Source organism: Molothrus ater, chromosome 12 (genome assembly GCF_012460135.2).
Source record: "Molothrus ater isolate BHLD 08-10-18 breed brown headed cowbird chromosome 12, BPBGC_Mater_1.1, whole genome shotgun sequence".
NCBI lineage: Eukaryota > Metazoa > Chordata > Aves > Passeriformes > Icteridae > Molothrus > Molothrus ater.
This window is the reverse complement of record NC_050489.2, coordinates 14,525,141-14,547,939: the sequence shown is the minus strand read 5'-3', so window position 1 is coordinate 14,547,939 and position 22,799 is coordinate 14,525,141. Positions and strand designations below refer to the sequence as shown.

General features: G+C 41.7%; 2 protein-coding genes across 7 annotated transcripts in view; both read left to right on the top strand.

Moving 5' to 3' along the window:
• RSPRY1 (ring finger and SPRY domain containing 1) overlaps positions 1-13,708 on the top strand; it is a 36,190-nt gene extending 22,482 nt beyond the window's left edge. Inside the window, exons 11-17 of the mRNA XM_036390486.1 lie at positions 1,049-1,164; positions 2,018-2,161; positions 5,457-5,568; positions 6,616-6,718; positions 7,827-7,979; positions 10,064-10,168; positions 11,063-13,708. Coding sequence (XP_036246379.1) covers positions 1,049-1,164; positions 2,018-2,161; positions 5,457-5,568; positions 6,616-6,718; positions 7,827-7,979; positions 10,064-10,168; positions 11,063-11,159 — 830 coding nt within the window. The 3' untranslated portion in view covers positions 11,160-13,708. The remainder of the gene's footprint in view (positions 1-1,048; positions 1,165-2,017; positions 2,162-5,456; positions 5,569-6,615; positions 6,719-7,826; positions 7,980-10,063; positions 10,169-11,062) is intronic.
• A 363-nt stretch (positions 13,709-14,071) lies between these two features.
• Positions 14,072-21,730, top strand: ARL2BP (ADP ribosylation factor like GTPase 2 binding protein). 6 transcript variants are annotated; one of them, XM_036390662.2, is made up of 8 exons: positions 14,089-14,128; positions 14,915-14,952; positions 15,040-15,086; positions 17,128-17,186; positions 18,649-18,755; positions 19,573-19,658; positions 20,486-20,582; positions 21,649-21,730. In XM_036390662.2, the coding sequence occupies exons 3-8, from the start codon at positions 15,049-15,051 to the stop codon at positions 21,709-21,711; spliced, it is 450 nt and encodes a 149-aa protein (XP_036246555.1). In that variant the 5' UTR covers positions 14,089-14,128; positions 14,915-14,952; positions 15,040-15,048; the 3' UTR covers positions 21,712-21,730. The 6 variants fall into 6 exon arrangements, with proteins under 6 accessions (XP_036246553.1, XP_036246555.1, XP_036246560.1 ...); XM_054516190.1 differs by lacking the exon at positions 14,089-14,128 and adding an exon at positions 14,195-14,219 and having other exon boundaries at positions 14,916-14,952; XM_036390660.2 differs by lacking the exon at positions 14,915-14,952 and having other exon boundaries at positions 14,072-14,128; positions 14,974-15,086.
• Positions 21,731-22,799: the final 1,069 nt, after the last annotated feature.

The following is a 22,799-nucleotide window of genomic DNA, read 5'->3' as shown; positions in this document are numbered from 1 at the left end:
TTGGAGCTGCAATGAAAATTCTTCTTTGCACCAATTTCCTGTAACCCACACTTCAGCCACTTTGCTGAGTGGCTCAACAGTGCAGCTCTGTCTCTGTGCAACATCTGGGTTGCTGACATGTCCTGGTGATGGCCACTCCTGTGGTCATTCCCCACTGGCACAAAGAATTATTGAAGACTTTTTAAATTTGATGCACTTTTTGATTTTTGTGTTCAAAAGTAAAAAGTGTTTGGCAAAGCACTGCTCTAGGTCAATCTTTTGGATTATTAAAAACCCACTGAATTTGCTCGTTCAGTTGTGATTTCAAGGGTGCAGTAACTCTAATGACCTTGTGTTTTCTAATGCCTTTTAGATAAATTTGGGTAAAAGGTCTGTTGGGCTTTAGGGGCTTCAGTCAGCTTATGGAAAGCCAGTGTCAGCTGTGTTTAGTAAATGTCTGTGTAAGTGTTGTAGCAAGTTTGAGTTATATGAAGGGTCCTCAGATAAGATCTTTCACTTGTAAATTAACATGTATGTGTCAACAATTTGACACCTGGCAAGAGAAATGCTTCTGATCCTTCCATATAGGAAGGGCAAGCAGGGAGGGAGAGGGAGCTGCTTTGGCTCAGTTCAAGTTCATCACCTAAAAATGAGATGGTAGAAACCTTTAAATCCTTGTTTTCCCCTTCTTCCTATTCCTAAACCTGTTTCCACTATAATGAATCAGAAAAACTCTGCCCAGTGAATGTACAAATGCAATGGTAAATCCTGAAAGCAGTGGCATCTTGGTGTGAACTTGGATGCCTTCCATTTGCCTGTGGGTTTCCTGCAAGTACTAATTAGATTGTGGGAGCTCTAGTCAGAGGCACAGGTCATGCTTTCATATTTGGAAGGTATTTAACACACACTCTATTGAAAGCTGTTTTCATGCAGGCTAAATCTCAGTATTTCATTCAGTTATGCCAAAAACTACCTGGATCCTAGAGAGATTATCATTGTATGAAGTGTTTAAAATCAAGTTTTGCAGCAGCAGCAACTAACACTGCTTGGGATTTTTTTCTTTTTTCAGTTTTAAAAGAAGGCAGGCAGTTTACATATGAGAAGGTTGACTTGACCAACATTAGGGCCATGCTGAACAGCAATGATGTCAGTGAATACCTGAAGATCTCACCACATGGATTAGAGGTAGGAATTGTTTCATGTATTCAACCTGAAAAAGAGGCTGAAGAAAAAGGCAGGTTTTCCTTTGCACTTGCTCCTGTGATTTTGTAGAATGAATCCACCTTGTCTGCCAGCTTTGTACAGAAAACTTGCTTTGTCATCAAAGGCTTGTAGCATCACTGCACTGATCTCAGTTGTAGAAATGTTCACACTAAAGTAATGCCTGTGCCCCCAAAACTTCAGGGAATTGAGGAGGATTCTTAAGAGTCAGATGGCTTTTCACTTAGTTTGTGAGCAGTTTTAGTCAAAATATCATTCTATTGTTTGTCCTGTCTCATCTTGAAAAGCTCACAACAGCAGTCAGATTTTTGTCTCAGCCATGTGGGGTTTTTGCCTTCCTCTCCTTCTAAAAACTTGTTTGACTACTTAGAGATGAATTTTCATGAATTAACATTGAAGGCCTCCTTGTCCTTCCTACCAGGAATCAGTTAACAACCAACAATTTAGGTTTTCCTGTCTTGGTTGTCTTAGTCTTTAAATCTTTACATTGTTTCTGGCAACTTTCTACTTTTCTCCGTTTTTTTTTCTTCCTTTTTGCCTGTGGCTTAACCACTTAACAATTTTCAGTCTTGCCTACTCACTAGTTTGTATGACAACTACTGCTATAAAGAGAGGTCACTTTGTCTGAAATGCCTCTAAAATGATGTTGGTATATTCTTATACTCAAGAAGCTTGGGGCAGGAAGGTGTTTGTTTGGATGGTGGTTTTTGGAGCCCCTGGCTTTGGGTGGTGATTTTTGGAGCCCCTGGGTCTGGATGGTGATTTTGTAGACCCTGGCTTTGGGTGGTGATTTTGGGTTTCTGTTTGGTTTTGGCAGGCACGGTGCGATGCCTCGTCCTTCGAAAGCGTGAGATGCACGTTCTGTGTTGACTCTGGAGTCTGGTACTATGAAGTCACTGTCATTACTTCAGGAGTGATGCAGATAGGATGGGCAACCAAAGACAGCAAATTTCTCAACCATGTGAGTACCTGTAAGATCACTGAGCTGGTGATTGTAACATCAGTGTTTTCCTTCTTACAGCATCTGTGAAAATAGCTCTGGTTATTCTGTGGTTGTAACTGAGCACTTGTTTCCTTCTGTGTCTATGAAGAGCTGGTTTTGCTGAATTTGGTGGTATAAGAGAAGTCCTATTGTTACTGCTACAGACTGACACTGTTCCCCTAAGGCATGCAGAGCTGCAGCAGAGACAGCTTGTTATCTGCTGGCTGTTGTATGGAAACTATAGGGAACTTTTATTTCTTATTTCTTGTAGCATAATCTCTTGGAAATTCTTTAGATAATAGTAGTTACTCTCTGTTTTTGGAAGCAAACAATATGTCACTAGGAACAGCAGGAGCAGCAGTTTCTCATACACTGTCCTTTACACAGGTCACCAAGCAGCCATTTCCTCATCCTCTTTAACACATTTTCCTATTAAATTAATTTTCACAAGGGAAATAACTCAAATTAACTCTGGGATAACATGGTATCATTGGACTTGCTGGTAGCAGCAATATGGGACAGTCTTGGAATGCAAAAGCTTCTTTTTAAGTAAAATAAGGATTAAAAAAAAAGATTAAACCCTCTACCTTCTTGCCTTTTTCTGAGAGTACAGAACAAGTCTGCTGTCTTATTTTATAGCTTGCTTTACATCTAGATAATTTTTTATCTTTTTCTTAGTTTTAAGTATTCTTCTTCCTACTATTTACTTGTAAGATTATGTACTTGCTAGCATTAAAGCAAAATGTGCCATGAAGTCCAAACATAGTCAGTCCTCATGGAGAATGTCACTAGGCTTTCTTTCTTCTTAAATCTTCGTGGTGACTCTGCATGGCTGTTAGAAACTTTGTATGCTTCTTATGCTGTGGTATAACTTGTTTCAGTATTTCCATAACAAGAAAGAGTAATGATTACAACCCAAAAACCTTTTCTACCTCATCTTAGAGTTATTTTAGGACAAAAGGTATATTAGGCCTAGCCTAGTGCTGAGAACAGAAATAGTGCTGGGGTTTCAAGTTGACACTTCTACTGGCTAAGCTTGAGGGAGAAATTCACCTTCTTTAGTGTTGTAACTGCATGGCTTTCTGTTCCTGCTTGGAACTTATTTTAGGAGAAGAATTATATATTTAATACAGAGATAAGCAGTTAAACCTGCTCATTTCTAATTATTAAAGAAAAAGTCATTCTACAGCTGAGTCAAATACAGAAGTTAATATGAAGATAGGCCAAATACATACATGTGAGTAAATATTGATTGTAGGGGTATGAGATAAATACATTAAGGAGATTAAACAAACACCAGTGGCAAAAAAAACAATGGGAATGCAAGAGTAACTTCTCTCACCATTTAACTTGGGTATTTCTGTGAGTTCAGAGGTCTTGCTCCATGTCTTCTAATTATTCATGGAAATAGCATTGTCTTCTATAACAATCTATAACAATTGTCTGATCTATAACATGCACATATCTGTGTCACATCCAAAGTCCAGTCCCACATTTTTAGCATGGAATTGAAGTGTGATTTAAGAAAAAAAAAATTATAAACCATACACAAAATCAGAAACCACCAACCAAACAAAAATATCATGCAGACCTATGCTGAGCACAGTCCTTGCAGACACTGAGTGTAACAGAAACTGTGTGAAATAAAAGGCCATGTGTCTGCCTTTAGACTGCTAAGAGGCTTAAAAGATTTTTTTTTCCCACTTACTGTTAAGGAGCTTGGTGTATGTGCATTTTTCTGTGTCTTGTACAAGGTATGAAAATAGGAGATGTCACATCTCTGAGTAGGATGATTTTTCTGTTGCTGCAGCTGTTTTGCTGGTGGCCAAATGCTGCTGTTATTTAAGTTCATCAGGTGTGTGCCTGAAATACAAGGATATTATCTTCTGGGTATGTCACAAACACAGGCCTCAGAAGCCATATGCTCTTTATTTACAGCATCTGTAACAAAAAGACTACTCCTAAATATGACATTAAACACCCATTAGCTGGGCTTAGCTTTAATTTGGGACATGAGAGGCTTGTGTAATCAGATGCTGTCTGGTATTTGCACTCCAGACAAACCATGCTGAGCACGAGGAAGTTACTTACCTTCCATAATGCTTTGGATTTCATGGTTGGGCTCTGCTGTGTATCAGATTTTTCTCCCACTCTGAAACTCTTTAGCTCTGTGTTTGCCTTGGACCTTAGGACTATCACTTGATTATGTTTTCACAATTTGAGGGAGGCTGGCAGTGAAAGGGACACACAATATGCAGCAAATTAGGTGAAGGGGCTGTGTGTTTGTTCCCCTTGTGTACTGTGGGTTCTGGTGGCACATGGATATCTTGAGGAGAGGGCATTACAAGCTTGGTACTGGGACTTCAAGATAAGAGAGTGGCTGTTACTCTGTGGTGACTTCTAAAGATGCAAAAATTTAACCTGTTTGGGTACTAACCTTCTGGTGTTTAAATACTTGAACAGACAGGAGTGATTTGAAGTCACAGAGAATGCAAGACACTTTGGAAACAGTATTCCCTTCTCCCTTCCTCCTCACCCCAACAAATTCCCTTTTGATGTGAAAATGAGACTAAAACTAGTTTGAAGAAAAAGATTACTTTCATGGGGGAGAGAGAAAGAAACCATTCCTGCTTCTGCAAGAGTGGTTTAATGACAATTCTTTGGTTATTTTTTCTTCCAAGTTTGGGATTAAATGCACAAGACAGTATTTCTTGTTTGGACTCAGATGTTCATTAGTTCTTATCTATGTTACACTCTCAGAGCATGAGTTCTACAGCACTTCACTAACAAACTACAAAATGGAGCCCTATTTCTTTATCCTTAAAAGGCCTTGTAGGGAAACTGTCTAATTAAGAAGTTACACCTAAATTATTTTTACTTTTAACCCAATAACCAACCACCTGTGCCCCACAATGACTTTTTCATCTAATTACACAGCACCACCCAAACCCGTGGAGAAGGTAAAGAAGAAGGACCAGCCTCCACCCTAAAAATTCCATCTTGCTTTATATGTGTTACTATATTTTAAAACCTTAAACTCCAAGTGATTTTACACACTTCTATTCAAACTCCACACCCACAATCCCAGTTTTAGCATTCAATTTTGAAAGCCTTCTCCACGGCCTCAGGTCAAATGCAGGGTCAGCTCCTCTCAGCACAGAAAGTCCAAAATTCTCAGTTTCCAGGGTTCCAGCAGTTTTAGGTGAATGCAAACAGGCTTTAGCTGAGTGTGGGAGATGGCTGCAGGCTGAGGTGTTGTGCTCTGTCTCTGAAGGAAGGTTACGGCATCGGGGACGATGAATACTCCTGCGCGTACGATGGCTGCCGGCAGCTGATCTGGTACAACGCCAGAAGTAAACCACACTCCCATCCCTGCTGGAAAGAAGGTATTCAATCTGTCTGCTGCTCTTTATCCTAACTGTGTTTCTGCACAGGATTCTTTCACCTTGCAGGTGTCTGTTCATTGGTGTGAACAAAGCAGTTACTGCCTCGTTCTGATGATCATAGAGGTTTAATAACTACTGTGTCTTTAAGAGTGATTTAAATGAGCACAGTGGGCACTACAGTCTTGTTCCCCAGTCTGTGTAAAGAGGCTTTTGTTGGTTAAAGACTTTTCCTTTTCAACTGCAGAGTGAAAATCATATCACCAGTTAACATTGGACATTTAATCATTAGACTTTTTTGTAGTCGTACAAGTACAACAAACAAGTCGTACAAACAATTTCACTTGTTTGTAGTTGTACACAACAAGGTTGAAGTCTTCCTTTCTGGGTTAAAAGAGTTGTTTTAGAGAAGGGGAAAAAACCTTGATCTCTGAATTAGACTTTTTTTTTCTTTTTTAAGGAGGAGTTGCACTGTCTTGCTTACTTTAAATTCTTGGATAACTACTTGGACAGCAAAGTTCTGTTCTTGATCTCAGCTTTGAAATCTTGGTAGGATTCTGTGCATGCCAAGCTTGTGTGAACTGTGCCGCCTTCTCTTCTATTAAAATTTTCCCTCAAGGATGGCTAAATTAAAACACCTCTTAAAAATAAATAGCACAAGCATATTGGAAATTTCTTCTCAGAATACCCACTTGCTAAAGTCTATTTTCAACAGGTGTAAAATAGCCAAGGAGTGACAGAGTGCAGCTTTCTTCTGGCTTTGGCAAATACTCTGCAATACTTCTTCAACTATGTAGTATTAATGCTCTGGCAGACTAAAATACTTAATTTTTTTTTACTATTTTCTTCTGGGTTTTTTGGTTTTGGTTTGGGTTGGGTTTTTTTTAGTTACTGTCTGTATCAATGTTTCTTCTTTTGTGCTTTTGCAAACAGTTCCTTTTAAGTAAGACAACTCACAGTGACATATGTGATACTTGAAACAATAATTGTTTCAGCTGTTGGCATTTAACAGAAATTAAATCTTTAAATTATTTTTGTTTTGCATGTAAGGAGACACAATAGGATTTCTACTAGACTTGCAAGAAAAGCAAATGATCTTCTATTTAAATGGAAACCAGCTTCCTGCAGAGAAGCAAGTATTTTCATCTGCTGTGTGAGTATCTGCTCATTTGGAAGGACATGACCTATGTGGATAATTGTGTTAATTATATGAAGAGTTTTTAATTTGAAATGTAAATTCATATTTACTTACCTGAAGCCATCATTAAGCAAGTTTCCCTGTTGAAAGTTGCTTAGAAATCAGTAAGAGGGATATAATTTTACAGGTGGATTTCAGGGTCCAAAATAAATACTTTGGACTTTCCAAAGGTATATTCAGCTCAGTTTTTACTGTCAAATTAGCATAGCATTAAAATAGAATGAGGTTGCAGCAAAGTTGAACAATTTTCTGGTGCCTGAGGAACTTATCTTCTGAAAAATAAAGCCTTTCTTTTAGATGTTGGAGAGGGCTTGTTAACTGACTGCCATTCACTGGGGCCAGCTCCTGGAGCAGCACATTGAATATTCATCAGAGGATGTCTCTGGGTAGCATTCCAGGCAGGTGTTGGGCTTATTTTGCCAACTGTTGTTAAAATTAACATATGGTGAACTCCTCTAACTCTCATAGGGAAGTTCAGCCTTTTACTTCAGAAAAGATAAGCTGGTGTAATACTTGAGAAAGCAGCTTCCTATACAGCTTAATTAAACATTACAGTACTTTATCAGTTATTCCTACCAGGCTAATTTCATTCATGTTTTCTCCTTAGAATAAAGTTCAAGATGCAAGCAAAGAGTAGTTCAGTTTAAAGAGTTGCTGAGTATCTTCTTTATTCAGCTTTTAGTGCTCTGTGCTTTGAGTATGGAATTGATAAACTTGAGTACTTGTTAGAACTTGGGGTATTACTGAACTTCTGCCTTTCCAGTAAATTTGAGAGGTGATAGTGTGGTTTTAAAATTGTGACTAATCCTAGTTGCACACTAGGCAGCCTTTATTGGCTGACTCACTAAGAAATTCAGATAAATCCCAATAGTAAATTCAGGAGTTGAGAACTAAACAAGGTAAGTATGTGCAGCTGCAACTTGATGTTCTCCCAGTTAGCTACAAAACACTGGTATTAAACTTGTCTCTGTCTTAGGGTACATTTTCAAATTGCAATAGTAACATGTCTGAAAGCTCTGCTATTATTTAAGTCATTCTAAAATGCCTGTTCATCATGTTGCAGATCAGGATTTTTTGCTGCAGCAAGTTTCATGTCCTATCAACAATGTGAGTTCAACTTTGGGGCAAAACCTTTCAAGTACCCACCACCAATGAAGTTTAGTACCTTCAATGATCATGCCTTTCTGACAGCAGAAGAGAAAATCATTTTACCCAGGTAATCCTCCTACTTTGTGTGTTTGCATGTAGACAAATAAAATGTTTCATGTCTGAGTTGCAAAATCTTGCCTTGTGCACAGCAAAATTTATTTCATATGGGGTCATACTTCCATAGGTTCCTCTCCTAAAAGGATGAGACAATAGGCTCCAGTGCAATTTCATCAGTAGGGCAGGAGATATGCAACCAAAATCTATTAAATTAAAATATATTTTGTAATATTAAGCTAATTAAAATGAGCTAGTACCACACAGTAAGCTGTTTTAGCAGAAGTACCTTCTGCCATCTAAGGATTATTAGCCTGATTGAGGAGGTATAGTGTTAATTAAAAAAAGATGTCCTATTTAAAATTGACCTAATTAGTGGTGTTGGCAGCATGGAGGTGCTGAATGATTGTAAGTCTTGAAATTGTCCTTTTCTGAGCCTGACGAAAATTTCCCCATTTTTGAATGACAGTACTGACAAAGGTTATTCAAATTTAGAAGTGTTTTCCCACCTAAATAAAATTCAACCCAGGTAGAAACAGGTCTAGATACATTCTTCTTTAGCTTTTACCAAACTTCTGGCAGGAATGAAAACTAATAGCTCATCTGAATCAAGTTATTAGTAATAAAATAACTTACTGGAACATAAGCAATAACACTGTAAGTGTAATCTATGTGGTGTACCCTGGATTTCAGTATGTGACTGAAATAATCTTAAATTGCAACTAATTAAGGGAGAGTGAGGTTGTTGGAGGGGGTACCCCTGGCTGTAATAACATCAGTTATTAGGGGTTTTTTTTATTTTTTTAATTATGGTTTCGAATTATCTAGCTTTGATCAAGTGTATTTGAGGTATTTAGTATCTTTAGTGTTTAAAAAGAAAAGAAGAAAAAACCCCTTACTTCTGGGTTGGAGTCACACATTTGCTAAGTTTGAGGCTTGGAATATTGTATTTATGCAGAGAAAATCAAATGCAACTTGCAAAATCATTTTGTGCTTACCTATAGCCAGAGTAAATTATTTCTGCTTGTGACTGCAGGTGCTTTAAGTGAGAGTCTGATGTAATCTTTAAGATGATCTGTTAGGTACAAATTTGTTCTGTCTTGGTAGTGTCCCACACTGGATGAGAGGTTTGTAGTTTCTGGCTGACGCTCAGGTGGGATTGATGTTCAGGCAATAGCTGTGAGAGCTGTTAATGATTGTGCCAAAAGATGAGAGACAAACTGGGGGAAACTGGTTTCCTGTTGATGCCTGACTGGTGAAACTTGGCCTCCTGTGTTACCGACCCTGCATTATGCAGTAGCACTGAAAGGCTCCATTCAAGGTTGGACACTGTTGTTCTTTGTGTAAACAAAGCTCATCCCTGCCCTACAGCCTGAACTGCTTGGAAATGATAAGCCAATTCTAAATTAAAATATAGCTTTGATTATCTTAAAAGTGGTAGGAGATAAGGCAAAGGCCTGTATGAGTGGACCCTAATTATCCATCACAGGATTTAACATAAACTCATGCAGAGTTGCGCTGGATTTAGTGCATCTGATGTGGGGCAAGACACATCAGCCTGCCATTGAATAGTTGTGATGGGTGTTGTGTGTGTGTTCCAGGTGGGAAATGTCTTCTTCCATCAGATGAGGGATTTTTACCTATTTTCTCTCCCTTGTGGCTGTTGCCATACTGGATTTTGATTTAATTTCCTGGTTTTAGTCTTTTAAACTGTGTTAGAGCATTATAGGGTTTCTGCATGTTGTTGATACATGGGTTTGTGAGGTTTATTTGTTTGGGTTTTTTTCTTAACTCCTGAAAGAAGCCAGGTACAAAAGAATTTCTGTAAGTGTTCAGCTGTGGGAACTAGGAGGATTGTTATTTAATCCCCTCTTTGTCCCTTTCTGACAGACCAGAATAGGGAATCAGACTGTTTTGCAGATCTTTGAGTGTGTTAAGCCTTTTCTTTGTGGGCAGTTGTGATTGATGTTTATCAGCAGTGTGATACAGCACTGCTATAAGTGTTATGTTGGCCTTGATGCAATTCTCAGAATAGTTTTGAATCAATTGCTTTGAGCCAAATTAATGCTTGGGGGGTCTGTGTCTCTCTCCCTTCAGACACAGGCGCCTGGCTTTGCTGAAGCAAGTGAGTATCAGAGAGAACTGCTGCACACTTTGCTGTGATGAGGTAGCAGACACAGAACTCAGGCCATGTGGACACAGGTAAAACCTTAAAAACCCCAAATCCAAAGAAATATGAAATGTGTGTGTGATGCTCAGCTTGGATGAGGCCATATGCAGTCTCTGCTCATCTTGATTGACTCCCCAGGATAAAGGAAATAACCTTCCTTCTTTTTAAGGATGTGATGTGTAGAGGTTAAACACAGTATTCCCACTATTCCACTCATCTTAGACCTGAGCAGATGGAACCCCTGATTGTGTATTTGGGGAAGTACAGAGGCTACATCTGTGTGCTGCCCTGGGCTACTGAGTCTTATCTCCCTGATGTCAAAGACTTTACTGATTAGTACTTGATACTGGTGCTGTGAAATCCAGATCATGTGAGGAGAGCAGAAAATTCATAATATAGTCATATACTCATTAAATGTTCAACAAATGGATTGTCTCAAGTCACAAATTCCTCTAAAAGCTAAAAATGAACCAGCAGTATGAGTTATACCATAATAGCACTTTGCTGCCTTTACGCAGCCTACTGGGAACTGAATCCAGTTAAGTCCAATTCCTTAGAGTTTTAGAGCACTCATGGAAGGAGTCTTGCCATGTGTCTAGATGCTGGAAAGTTAAAAAGAGATGTGCCTGGATTGGAGAATTTGCTGCAGGGCACTGGGGCTGCTGCTCTCCAGACCAGAGTGAGTGCAAGGATTAATGAGCTCAGGGAAGTGGGATCCTGAGCAGCTGCAGGTCTAGGAGATGCTGAGCAGCAGGAGCTCCTCTAAATGGATCCACCACACCTGACTTGCTAGGCCTAATCTCCATACCGAGGGACTTGACTGTGCCTCTGGCAGGCTGACTAAACTGCTTAGTGTTATTTTGTTGTTGTTGATTAGTTTTTCGTACTGTAAAAGCAGGCTTTAACTGGTTTTTCTTCTCCTTCAGTGACCTGTGCATGGAGTGTGCCTTGCAATTGGAGACCTGCCCTTTGTGTCGACAGGAAATACAAACCCGAGTCAGACAGATCTCTCACATTTCATGACACACGTGGAGAAACACCACAGACTTGTTTTTAAAGAACTCCAACCAATACTGAAAGGGGAAAGCATCTCTAACCAATCCTTATGCACATAGAACCATAGCCACGGCCAGATTTCATGCTAACCTGTAATCTGTTTATCTTAAAACTGAAATCTTTAATAAGCTCTTCCCAGCTGCCAGCGATGGGAGCTGGATTCAGCAGTCAGGAGCTCTGGCTATTGGTTCCTCCGAGCAAGAGCAGAGGGAGTTGTCTCTTCTTCCCCTTTTCCTTCTTGCCTGTCGCAAGTGCTGAAAAAATTTGCACTGGAAGTACACATACAATGCATTTTAGAAAAGAAGAGAAAACAAGTATTTCCTAAAACAGGGCCTGTGCTGTCTTGTGCTCGAAAGTCTCTATTTTTGGCAGAAGTCAGTGCTAAAAAGAGAATGCCAATGTTTTCCTGTTTAATGTAGCCTCCTGCTGGTCAGAGACTCTGTATTTTCCGATAGTAAACTGCTCAAAGACTGAATCTGTACACAGACTGATTGAAAAGACAGTGTGGAGACTGTAGAGAAACTCACAGGTTTTAATAACTTGGTGATTCCAAAGAATGTTTTGATTTGTTTTTAAATGTTAAAAGATCAGTGGTATTTTCAAGTACATAATGTTTCTGATACTTTTAACTTCGGTACCCACATTTTTTTGTGAGGTTATAATTTTCAGGAGGTATTCTTAACTAATTATAATGCTGGACTGGAATTAATTTGATATTCTGGGTATTTTTTAAGGTATCATTGAACATCTTTTTTAATCAGTGTTGTTTTTGAAAGTTAGCTCAATTTTTCCAAAGTGAATATATCTTAAAATATTAGAGAAGAGTTCTGGACCCATTTATTTAAAACAAGGTTATTTGGATAGCAATTTCAGTCTTATTCTTAACTCCTTAAAAATGCACCTTGCTTGCCACTTGTCAGTCCTGCTCTGAGCAGGTTTGGGGCCACACTTCCTATTTTTGGTAGGGATCATACAGTGGGAATCTCTGCTCCACTTTAATTACACATTTGTGATGTTTGTATGTTAAGGATGCACTTCAGTAGGCAGCTCTTGACTTTTACTAGGTTTCTACAAGGAATCAGGGTTCACAGCTGGTGTCAGTGAAGTAGCACAAAAATAGATGGAGTTCTGCTTATTTTGCACCAACTGAGGATATGACTCGGTCTCTTCCAAGTCTTGCACCGGTTGATTTTTTAAAAATATCTATCTGTATAGTAGAACTTTACTAATTCACACACAACTTCCACCAAAACCATCCCACTTCTTGGCAGTGATTCAGCAGCAGAGGCTGTTGTAGTGAATTCTCATGGTGTGATGTAGCTTATTTTTAAAATCACTTATTATCTTTATTGTACTATGAAGTACTAACAAAGCGGAGCCTGCTGAGCACTCTGGCTTCCTACAGACCTCAGCAGGAGCTGAGAGCTCTGCACACAGGTCCCAGAACCCAGCTCTCTAGCAACTCCTTTCACCTTCTGCCTTTGCTAACTCAAGGGTGCTGAACTTCATCCAGAGATGTGTGAATTAGGAAAGTTCTGTCCATCATTTTCATGTTGACTTTTGTCCAAATGTAGACTGAATCCAGCAGCAGAGTGCTGGTTAGTGTTTTTGCTAAAATGTGGATTCTCTTCCACCTTGGATACCTGGTCTGATTTAAGTCAGGCTGGCAAATCTGTGCCACAGGGATCTCATTTCCTTGCTGAGTGTACTTTACAATGTTTTCCTGTATCCATGTTTTCAGTCAGGGCTGAGTCCCTTCCAGCTCAGTGAGCAAACGTGAGCTCCATCACTGCCACAAGGGTGTTAAAAATTCAGAATCATTTGAAATGAAGTTCTAAGCGCTTCCAAATGCAATGATGAGTTTTTATCCCTAAGGTACAAAGTTACAAATCATACTTTAGGGGAAGAGGTGGGACAGAACCATTTTGAACTCTGCCTTAATAGAGTCTAGTAATTTCAGGGCTTTGGTTTCCCTGGCCAGGATTAACTGAGGTAAAATTTTCAGAAGTGCCTAGGACTCCTAATTTGTATCAACTGCTGTATGAGATTAAGGTCTTCAGGCCCAAGTCCACAATGGCTTCTGGGCATCTGCTGTCCCCTTGGAATGCAGGTGACTTTAGAGCCTCGCTGCCTTTGTGGACATGGGACTAAGTGCCTGTATTACGGAAAAGATGTGAATTGCTTTGGAAAATTTTGCCCCAGACCGTCTTCCATGCAGCTGGTGCTGGGCAGAGGGAGCCAGCGGTGGCGGAGGAGGGAGCTGTGTTGCAGAGAACTGTCCTGTTCATTTCACAAAGGGAAAGGCTGTACCCTGGGCCCGGCTGTGTGCCGCCATGCAGGCCGGGGCCATTGCTGTCAGGCCGGGTGCTCCGTGAGCAGTGCGCTGTCACCCCCGCTCCCTGCACCCCCGGAGCTTTGGGGACAGGGACGGGAGGGGCCGACTCCACAGGCCCTCACAGGGGCAAATGAATTGTAGCAAAGTTGTCCATTCAACAATAAAAACATCCTGAAGGCTGTTTGTTGTTCTTTAATTCCTTTTCGGCTAGGTGCGCTATGCGCTCGGGTGGGACATTGGTGCCGGGGCTCCCAGGTCATAGCGCTGCTCACTGGGCTGCAGCAGCTGGTGGCTGTCCCCAGCTCTCGGAGCTCTGCTCTCTGAGGGGAAGCCCGCTCTGCCGCTGCATTAACAGCAAATAATGCTGTCTCCTGTCTCCCCATCAGGGCCCGGCCCAGCGCAGGACGCGCTCCCCAACCCGCCATGGCGGCTGCGCCGCCTTCCCGCGCAGCCCCCCCCCCGAGCGCTCTGATTGGGCGAGCGGTCCGGGGGCGGGCCCGGTGGGCCGGAGCCGCGCTGTGATTGGCTACGGGCGGGGCGGAAGAGCGCGTTCCCCAGGAGACGGCCCGAGGGGAGGGGGCTGCGCGCCGGCCTGAGGGCGGTGGGTGCGGGCGGGGGCGCGGGGCCGCGGGAGCGGGACACGGGGCCGGCGCCCCGGGAACGGCGGGATGGCACCGCCTTGTGCAGAGAGGGACGGTGATAGCCCGCTGCCCTGGGTCCCTTTGAGGAGCGGGAGGGAGTGAGGCGGGCTGGGTGCCTGGGGAGGGGCAGGGCTGGAGGGCTGTGCCCGCCCTCGCCGGGACTGAGGATGGGGAGGCGAGGGACGCGCTCGGCTCCTGCTGGGCTCGCGGGGATGCCCCGGGACTGCTCTGAGGGCCGGCGGTGGGGGAAGCCCGGCGGGAGCAGCGGGATCCCATCGCCAGCGGCCCCGGGGACCCGTGTGCTCTGTCTCCGGTGTGTCCCCTTCCCGCTGTGCCCTGTCCTCGGTGTGCTCTGTCCCCTGGGTGCGCTGTCCCCGATGTGCCCTGTGCCCTGTTCCCAGTGCCCACTTACAGCCTTGGGCCGAGTGTCCAGCCCAGACACAGCCCCTGGGATCGCTGTCCAAAGCCTGGTCTGGGACACACTGGGGCAGGGTGGCACTTTTATCTTATCTGGTTTCATTTCTATAATGGTCAGTCAGAGATGTTTCAGGAGAAAAGATGTAGAGGTGACCCAAAACCCTTTTATAGGGTCTGGTTGTATTTTGAGCCTGTTCTCTGAATAGACAGAGAAAGTTTCTGGATTATTTGGGTTATTACAAAAAAACAGTAGTAATCATTTTGGAAGAATGTGATGTTGGAATTTAAGTGTTTAAGAATTAAAATTTGTCTCCTGATTTGCCCTTCAGGAAATGTATGGCAGTTCAGCAATTGATTTGTATTAACAGTAAGTCATGTTATTCCTTAGCACTTTGGTCAAAAAGAAGAAATAACCACTAACAGCTGATACATACATCTCTTCCACTCTGGCTAGGCAGGAACAATGGAGACTTCTGATGGAGAAAGTTTGGGTGTAGCCACGTGAGTATGCTGCATTCTCATGTGTCAGATTTCACTAAGCTAATTGCTAATTAAAATATATTGATAGGAAAATAATTACAGGAATGAATTTACACCACGCTTTTTAGCAGATTCTGCCTCTTAAGAGAACAAAGGTGCAGAATGCAAAGCTGCAAGAGGGAATAACATCAGTACAGAGCTTAGGTGAAGTCAAACTAAATATCACTGTGGTCAGTATAGCACCGGGTAGCTGTGCTGAGGGATCAGAGCAAGCCTTGTAAAGGCTGGAAATTGATTTTTCTGGTGTTTGTTTGAAATTCAGAATTTCTCCTTTTCAAGAGTGTTTGTTGTCTTATGTCACTGATCCTGAGAGAAGACTCTTCCTCTGAGTGTTCTCCTAAAACTGAGCCCATCCACAGGTGACCTCAACCAAATTTCACCCTGGCAGGTGCTAAGCTGCTGCTTCACCCCACAAGTGCCTGCCATACTCTTCTCACAAGGGTTATGGCAGAAGGGAATGTGTGACTGTGCCTCTGGCATGCATGGATTTAACTCTTTCAGCCCCAGACTCTGAGCAAAGGCCAGTGCCAGGGCTTCCTCAGCAGCACAGTGTGCTGGCCCAGTCTGGGTATTTTGAGGTGACAGGCAGTTAAACCCCAGGGTTGGTGAGCTCTTGTCTCTGTAGGTGTGTGGATGCCCGTGTGTTGCATAAAGAGATGGAATCGGGTTCTTTTGGACCAGGTAAATTCCGTTACTTGCACAGACTTAAACCAGGGTTTAAATTAACACTTTCTCTGTTGCTGTTAGGATAAGCTGCAGAAGTAGCAGTAGCATTTATTTGTAGGGAGGAAGAGAGTGGAAATTGTCGCTGGCAAAGGCAGCGCATGCCAAGGGGAGCCCTGAGCTCGGCTGTGCCGCCCTCTCGCGGGCTGTCCCCGGCCCTGGCTCCGCTCCTCTCCCCGGAGCAGCAATGCTGTTGCTAGGGTATCCTCGCTGAGCAGATGCCTTTTTAAATTAAAGATCCCTTAATTTTTCCTGATCAGAGCAAGCCTGATTATAGTTAAGCTGTCGGCTAAACTGCTGTTGGATTAATTTCACTGGAGTATTCTCTAATGGCAAAGTAACTTTAATGAGATTTTCAAAACTTAGTCTGAAGGGCTATCCTACTCTGTTTACTGATGAGAAAGAGATATTCAATTGAATTTAAGTGGTGCTTTCACTGATCGAAGTGATTTTTTTTCCTTAAAGACAAATATCCCTGCTTCTTTGAGACTTCTTTTCCTCACTTGTGAGAAAAGTTTGTCTTTGATCCCTGGGAGAACATAGGAAGAGTTCATCTCCCACTAAAGAGCTGTGAATGCCAAAGACATCCTGTGGATTATTTACTGTGTCTGAACAAGTTCGTCAATAACAGATCCAGACTCCTGATGCTGGCACCAAAAATTTCTTCCCTGGATTAATTCAGATCCATAATGGTGTTTAATATTTGCTCATTATGGAATAACTTTAGGAGATTATCCCATTTATTTATATCATATAAGGATATTTCTTGCATAATAAAAATATTTACCTTTCTTCAGTTATGTAATACTTGTGTATACACTCAGTTTAAGTTGTTCCACAAGACCAAATATTTCAAAATATTCTCTAGAGTGTCTACATGTGATCACCATGTGCAGGAAAGAGAAGGGAAACTGGTAGCAGCTGGGATTTGTGGGTTGGAAAAGGTTTAATTTGCTGTTCTAATTACACTCTTTACATTCTTTTGCACCAGAACTAGAATTACCTTGACAGTAATGCCAGTAAAACAACATTTATTCCTTCTTGCAATTAGGCACCTTACTGGGAAGAAACAGAGTAGAGGCCTGATGAGAATCTCCATGGAGCAATCTTCTCATCAGTGCCATGGATTGTTTTGTAGATTGAAAGTAGGATATTTTTCAGTTATCTTGTAATTACTGGGTTTATTTGTTTATTTGTACTTAGGCTTTTGTTGACACTTTTTAATTTTAACTTTAATCTCTGCTGTGGTCAATATATATATTTTTTCTTTCGCTTTCAGCTCCACCACTTCTGATGAGTTTGATGCAGTTGTTGGCTATCTGGAGGATATCATAATGGGTAAGGTTTGCAAGTAGGTACAGACAACAACAGGGCTGTTAAACATGTTTCCAGCTGCTCTTCTGTTAATTAGCCAACATACAGAGCCCCTGCCTGCTTCATGGTGGCTTTCCTTCCTTTCCTACCTGGTAGTGTAGTAAAAATATACATAAAATTCTCCTGTGTGCTTGTGACTCTTGAAAATTATTCTCTGCATCACTGCAGCACCCTGCTTCTTAGAGAAACAGTAAAGATTCTTGTGCATCTCACAGAGAAATCAAAGCTTTCTGGGATTTTTTTTTGGAAGAGACTGTGGGAGGGATCCTTCCCTTCCCCAGCTCTGCCCAGACTTCTCCTGACATCTCTGTCAGGATGTTCTTAGAAGCTGCCATGGTTTGTCTGGGCAGTTTTCTGCAGTGCCCAGCTGCTGCTGCAGGTGCTGCTGCAGGGAGCCTTTTGCACTCTGGTATAAAGTGCCTGAGCTGCAGGCTGGGAGTTGGTTCTATTCCAGGACTGAAAGCTGCAAGAATGGGGAACCCTATTTGTGTGTATCCAGCCCTACAGCACAAAGATGGTCATAGAATCACAGAATGATTTGGGTTGGAAGGGCCTTAAAGATCACTCAACCCCCCTGCCATGGGCAGGGACACCTTCCACTAGAGCAGGCTGCTCACAGTCCCATCCAGCCTGGCTTTAGGCAGTAAAAGATGCTCAGTTCTCAGGGATGTGGCTTTAACTGAGAAGTCAGTGTGTGCAGGGAGGGTTTTTACAAGGTGCCAAGGCAGAATTCATGCTGATCAGCCATCAGCTGCTTTATAGGGACAGCACATAATTTCTTTGGTCACATCCTTCCCAGAGAGATGTGGATTCTGGAGCCTCAGTTGCCTGGTGATGCAGTTGAATCTGGAGAAATGCTAACTAAATTAATTTGGAACATTTCAGAGTTTGGAAAGCTGTGCCTGGTGTCCTTTACCACTGTTCATAAGTGAACTTTTTATTTATACCTGTTTTGTGGAATTCCATGGTAACCTACCCTGTTTATTTTTACTCTTCTTTTCTTCCACAACTGGAAAAAAAATTCTTTGGCAATTGAAAATTCAATCTGGGAATTTCACTAATATTTTTTAAACTCAAAGAAAAAACCTTAGAATTCTTGTAGAAAAGAGGAATTCACTTAATAAAAAATACAGATGTTTTGCTGACTTTAGAGCCAGAGCAAAAAGAGGTTGAGAATAAATAACTATTAATAAATGTAGAGCAGGAGGACTGTTTTGCTAATATTTCACCATCAGCCTCTGTTCTCTCACAGATGGGTCAGAAGTGGTGGTTTGGCAGCAGCTGTGAGGCTGATGTGATGAACTCTGCACGTGTGCAGGGCTCTGTGGTTACAGCAGGGAGGCAGAGGAGCAGTGAATGTGGGGTTTGTGTGACAGAAAGAATGACAAAACTCCTAACTCCGTGCTGCTTTTCTGTCATGGCCCAGATGATGATTTCCAGTTAATACAGAGGAATTTTTTGGAGAAGCACTACCAGGAGTTTGATGACTCAGAAGAAAACAAGCTCATCTATACAGACATTTTTAATGAATATGTAAGATACCTTTTCCTATTTTTCTTTTTTTTTTTTTTAATATAGTTCTCCCTTTATAAAATCCTGGGCTTACATGGAGCAGATCCAGACATGTTCCTGTCTCCTTCAGAAGCACAGCCATGATCTGTGAGCAAAAAGGTTTTTTCTGAAGCTTTAGGTTCCTTTCTCATTGTTTCACACAAAATTTTCTAGAATTACAAGAGTTTGGTTTGTGTTCAGCTTCTGCACTGGATCATTTTAGCTTAACCAGCTTCCTGAATAGCTTGTTTTTGAAAGATCACTGGTTTTCCCATTGAATAAGAAGATCAAGTGCAATTGGGAAAATTTTGTGAATTTTTGTGAATTTTCTCTTTTTTTTTTTTTTTTTAATTGTGTAGCTCCCTTGAATAGAAATTTAGCCAATTGCTGTAGTAAATAATGTGTTTAGCATGTGTTCAAACAAAGTTTCTTCTTTTCCAGTTGTTTTATTTCTTGTATTGGATAATTCAATCACATTCTTCATGCAAAGCATAATCAAGAAACTAGACCAGTCTACTATTCAGTACCATTAAATGAGCTGGAAAAATATTTGTTACTTGATACAAATATTTGTTACTAGATACAAACAGTCAGTGTTTGTTCTCCCCAAGATCTCCAGCAAAAAATGTGCAGCTCTGTGCCTCAGGGCTGGTGTGAGAACAGAACCAGCAACACCCCCTGAGGAATCTGCAGTAAGGATCATGCAGTGTCAGGAAGGGGTCAGTGTAAGGATGCTGTTTGAAATCTCCTCTGAAACTGTTGTGATCTTACTGGGGTGGTTTGTCTGGGTTTTTTTCAGATCTCTTTAGTAGAGAAATACATTGAAGAGAAGTTGCTTGATCGGATTCGTGGGTTTGATATGGTTGCTTTCACAGTGTCATTGCAGTAAGTCTCTGCTCTGCTTTTGGTTGAGGAGTGGCTTGTGTGCCTTCAGTTCTTTTTATCTAGATTAAAGCTTAGGTTTTTGGCTGTTCTCCCTTTAGGTAATGGTTCCACTTTAAGTTAAAATAGAAGTGTTCATGCTGGCTGTGGCTGACCACTTTTCTTGCCTTCAGCATGTCCTGCAACTGTAAATTTCTGAATTGTCCTGCTGAAAAATATTGGGTTTGAAGGGGTAGGAAGAGAAATCAGAGAGCACTGAGAGGATTTTCATATTTCTTGTCACTTTGAAGCCAGACCCTTAAAAGGGTGTGTCTTACCTCTTCCAGGCACCTCAGTAACCTGGTGGTGTTTCAGTCATGTTGTTGAGTTCCTTTATTGCAGTTTTCATATGGAGCATCCAGAGAAGAGTTTAGTTTGTGTTCAGCTTTTGCATTGGGTCATTTCAGCTTAACCAGCTCCCTGAAGAATCATTTTTGAAAGATCACTGGTTTTCCCCTTGAACAAGAAAATCAAGTGTAATTGGGAGCTGAGTATCTTAAAATATTTGAATGTGGTTAATTTTTTAATGTTTCTTAAATAAACAGGTCAGGTTTTCAAGGACTGATATGATACTCATAGGTCTTGGATTTAGATAAATTTAACAATGGAGTTGGATTGGAAATACTGCTTGATAATATTTGGCTGCAGTTTTGCTATATGATAACCTGCAATAATATTCTTGTTTAAATACTGATATCATTCTACTTGTCCTTTTTGACCTTGTACAATTTTTAAAATAACAAATTTTCCTCACACAATTTTCTCATTCCCCAACTTCTTTTTCTCTGTAGACAACACAAAGATGAAATGCCAGGTGATATATTTGATCTGCTTCTCACATTTACAGACTTTCTGGCTTTCAAAGAAATGTTCTTGGAATACAGAGCTGTGAGTATTTCACATTGTTTATTTTCATTGTCACAGTAGCTGTTGGTTTTGTGTTGCTCCACCTGAGAGTGCCAAGGAGAAGTTTCTACAGTAGGTCACAGTATTTAATCAAAGGCTGTAATGGAGTCAAAAGAGAAATTAATTCAATGAGTGGCTTTTTAAACTCAAACTGCACATTTAATGATTTATAGAAAACATTAATAAAGCTGGCATGTGGAGCAGCTCTTCCTGCTTTTGTGAACTTCCTGCATTTGTGAATATTGTTTTCCAAATGAACAGAAGGGAGCACTTTTTCACTGTGACAGTCTCTGAGCTTGTGGAGTCTCCATCCTTGGAGATATTCTAAAGTTGTCTGGCCACAGTCCTGAGTGACCATGCTTGAGTGTGGGGCTTGGCCCAGATCACCTCCAGAGATCCCTCTCCACCTTGGCCATTCTGAATCTATAGTATCTTATTTTATTTTTTATTTCTAGTCTATCAAAAGTATTCTTTTAAGCCTCTTTCATTTGTTTTCTTCTCCTCTCTGTGCCAGCTGGAGAAATAAACAAAGTGCTGAGATTTGTGGATGAGGTTTTTCCTAGCAAAATAAAAATCAGCGCTCTCCAGTGTTGGTCCAGCCCTGTTTGACAAGGAGCAAAGGAGTCACAGTTGTGGTTGTGCCTCTGCCTCTTCCCCATCCCTGTGAATTTTGTGGAAATGGGGACAGGCTGCAGAGAAAGAGTCAGTCCATGTATCAGCATCAGGAGGAGTTTCAGCTGGGATTTGCAGACTGGAGTCTCTGAGAGGCAAATGACAGGAGCCAGATTTCAGTAGATCCCTGAGCCAGAGCATTCCCAACCAGGGCTGAGCAGGACTCTGCTCTGACATGGACAGGGTGACAGTCCCCTCCCCCCGGGGATTCCTGCACAATCTTCTTGGGTTCACATTCAATCACAGATGTTCCACTAACATGTAATTTTATATTGGTTTGATGCAGCAGAAAATGTATTGCCTGTTTCATTTTTTGAAATGCTTATTCCAAACCATCATGGAGTCACAGATTTCTTTTTTTTCCCCATGTTTCTAGGAAAAAGAAGGCCGAAGTCTGGATTTAAGCAGTGCATTAGTGGTGACTTCATTAAACCATTAAACAAGTCATTCTGAAGGGAGTTCTGTTGTATTTTCAGCGAGGTCTATTCAAATTTCAGAGGTGAAAGGCAGCGATTCCCAAGAGGGGCCGGGGCAGAGGGGCGGGGACTCGGCTCCATCGGCCGCTGTGAGGGCGGTGGGTGTGCGGTGGGGCCGGGCCGGGACTCTGGGTCCCTCTCCAGGAGGTGAAATCAGAGCTTTCTGGAATTGTTATACCCTTGTACAAATGTATGGAAGAGGCTGTGAGAGGCAGCCTTCCCTTCCCCAGCTCTCCCCACACTTCTCCAGGAGCTTCTCAGAAGCTGCCGTGGTTTGTCTGGGCAGTTTTCTGCAGTGCCCTGCTGCTGCTGCAGGGAGCCTTTTGCGCTCTGAATAAAGTGCCTGAGCTGCAGTTCGAGCTCCTTGTTCTTTGTCCTGTCTCTGCTGAACACAGAGAACAGTTTATTCCTTCTGTTCCTGCAGCACCATTGCTTAACTGGAAATCATCCAGTTCCAACCCCCCTTCCACTAGAGCAGGTTGCTCACAATCCCATCCAGTCTGGCTTTAGGCAGTAAAAGATGCTCAGTTCTCAGGGATGTGGCTTTAACTGAGAAGTCAGTGTGTGCAGGGAGGGTTTTTACAAGGTGCCAAGGCAGAATTCATGCTGATCAGCCATCAGCTGCTTTATAGGGACAGCACATAATTTCTTTGGTCACATCCTTCCCAGAGAGATGTGGATTCTGGAGCCTCAGTTGCCTGGTGATGCAGTTGATTCTGGAGAAATGCTAACTAAATTAATTTGGAACATTTCAGAGTTTGGAAGGCTGAGACCTGTGTCCTTTATCAGTGTTTGTAAGTAAATTTTCTGTCTAGATTTTGGAATTCAATAGTGACCTCCCCTGTTAATTTCTATCAATTTTGATTTTATTTTCATACTGTTCCTGTTATATATATATATATGTCTATATATTCGTAACTGTGGAAATTTGACCCTTGATTTACTCACTGACAACCAAATAAAGGCAGATGTGTCATGGGCCAATGCCATGTGTCCAGTTCCTTTTCAGTTCTCACCTTCCATCGCTGCAGTTCCATTTCCTGATCCTGCC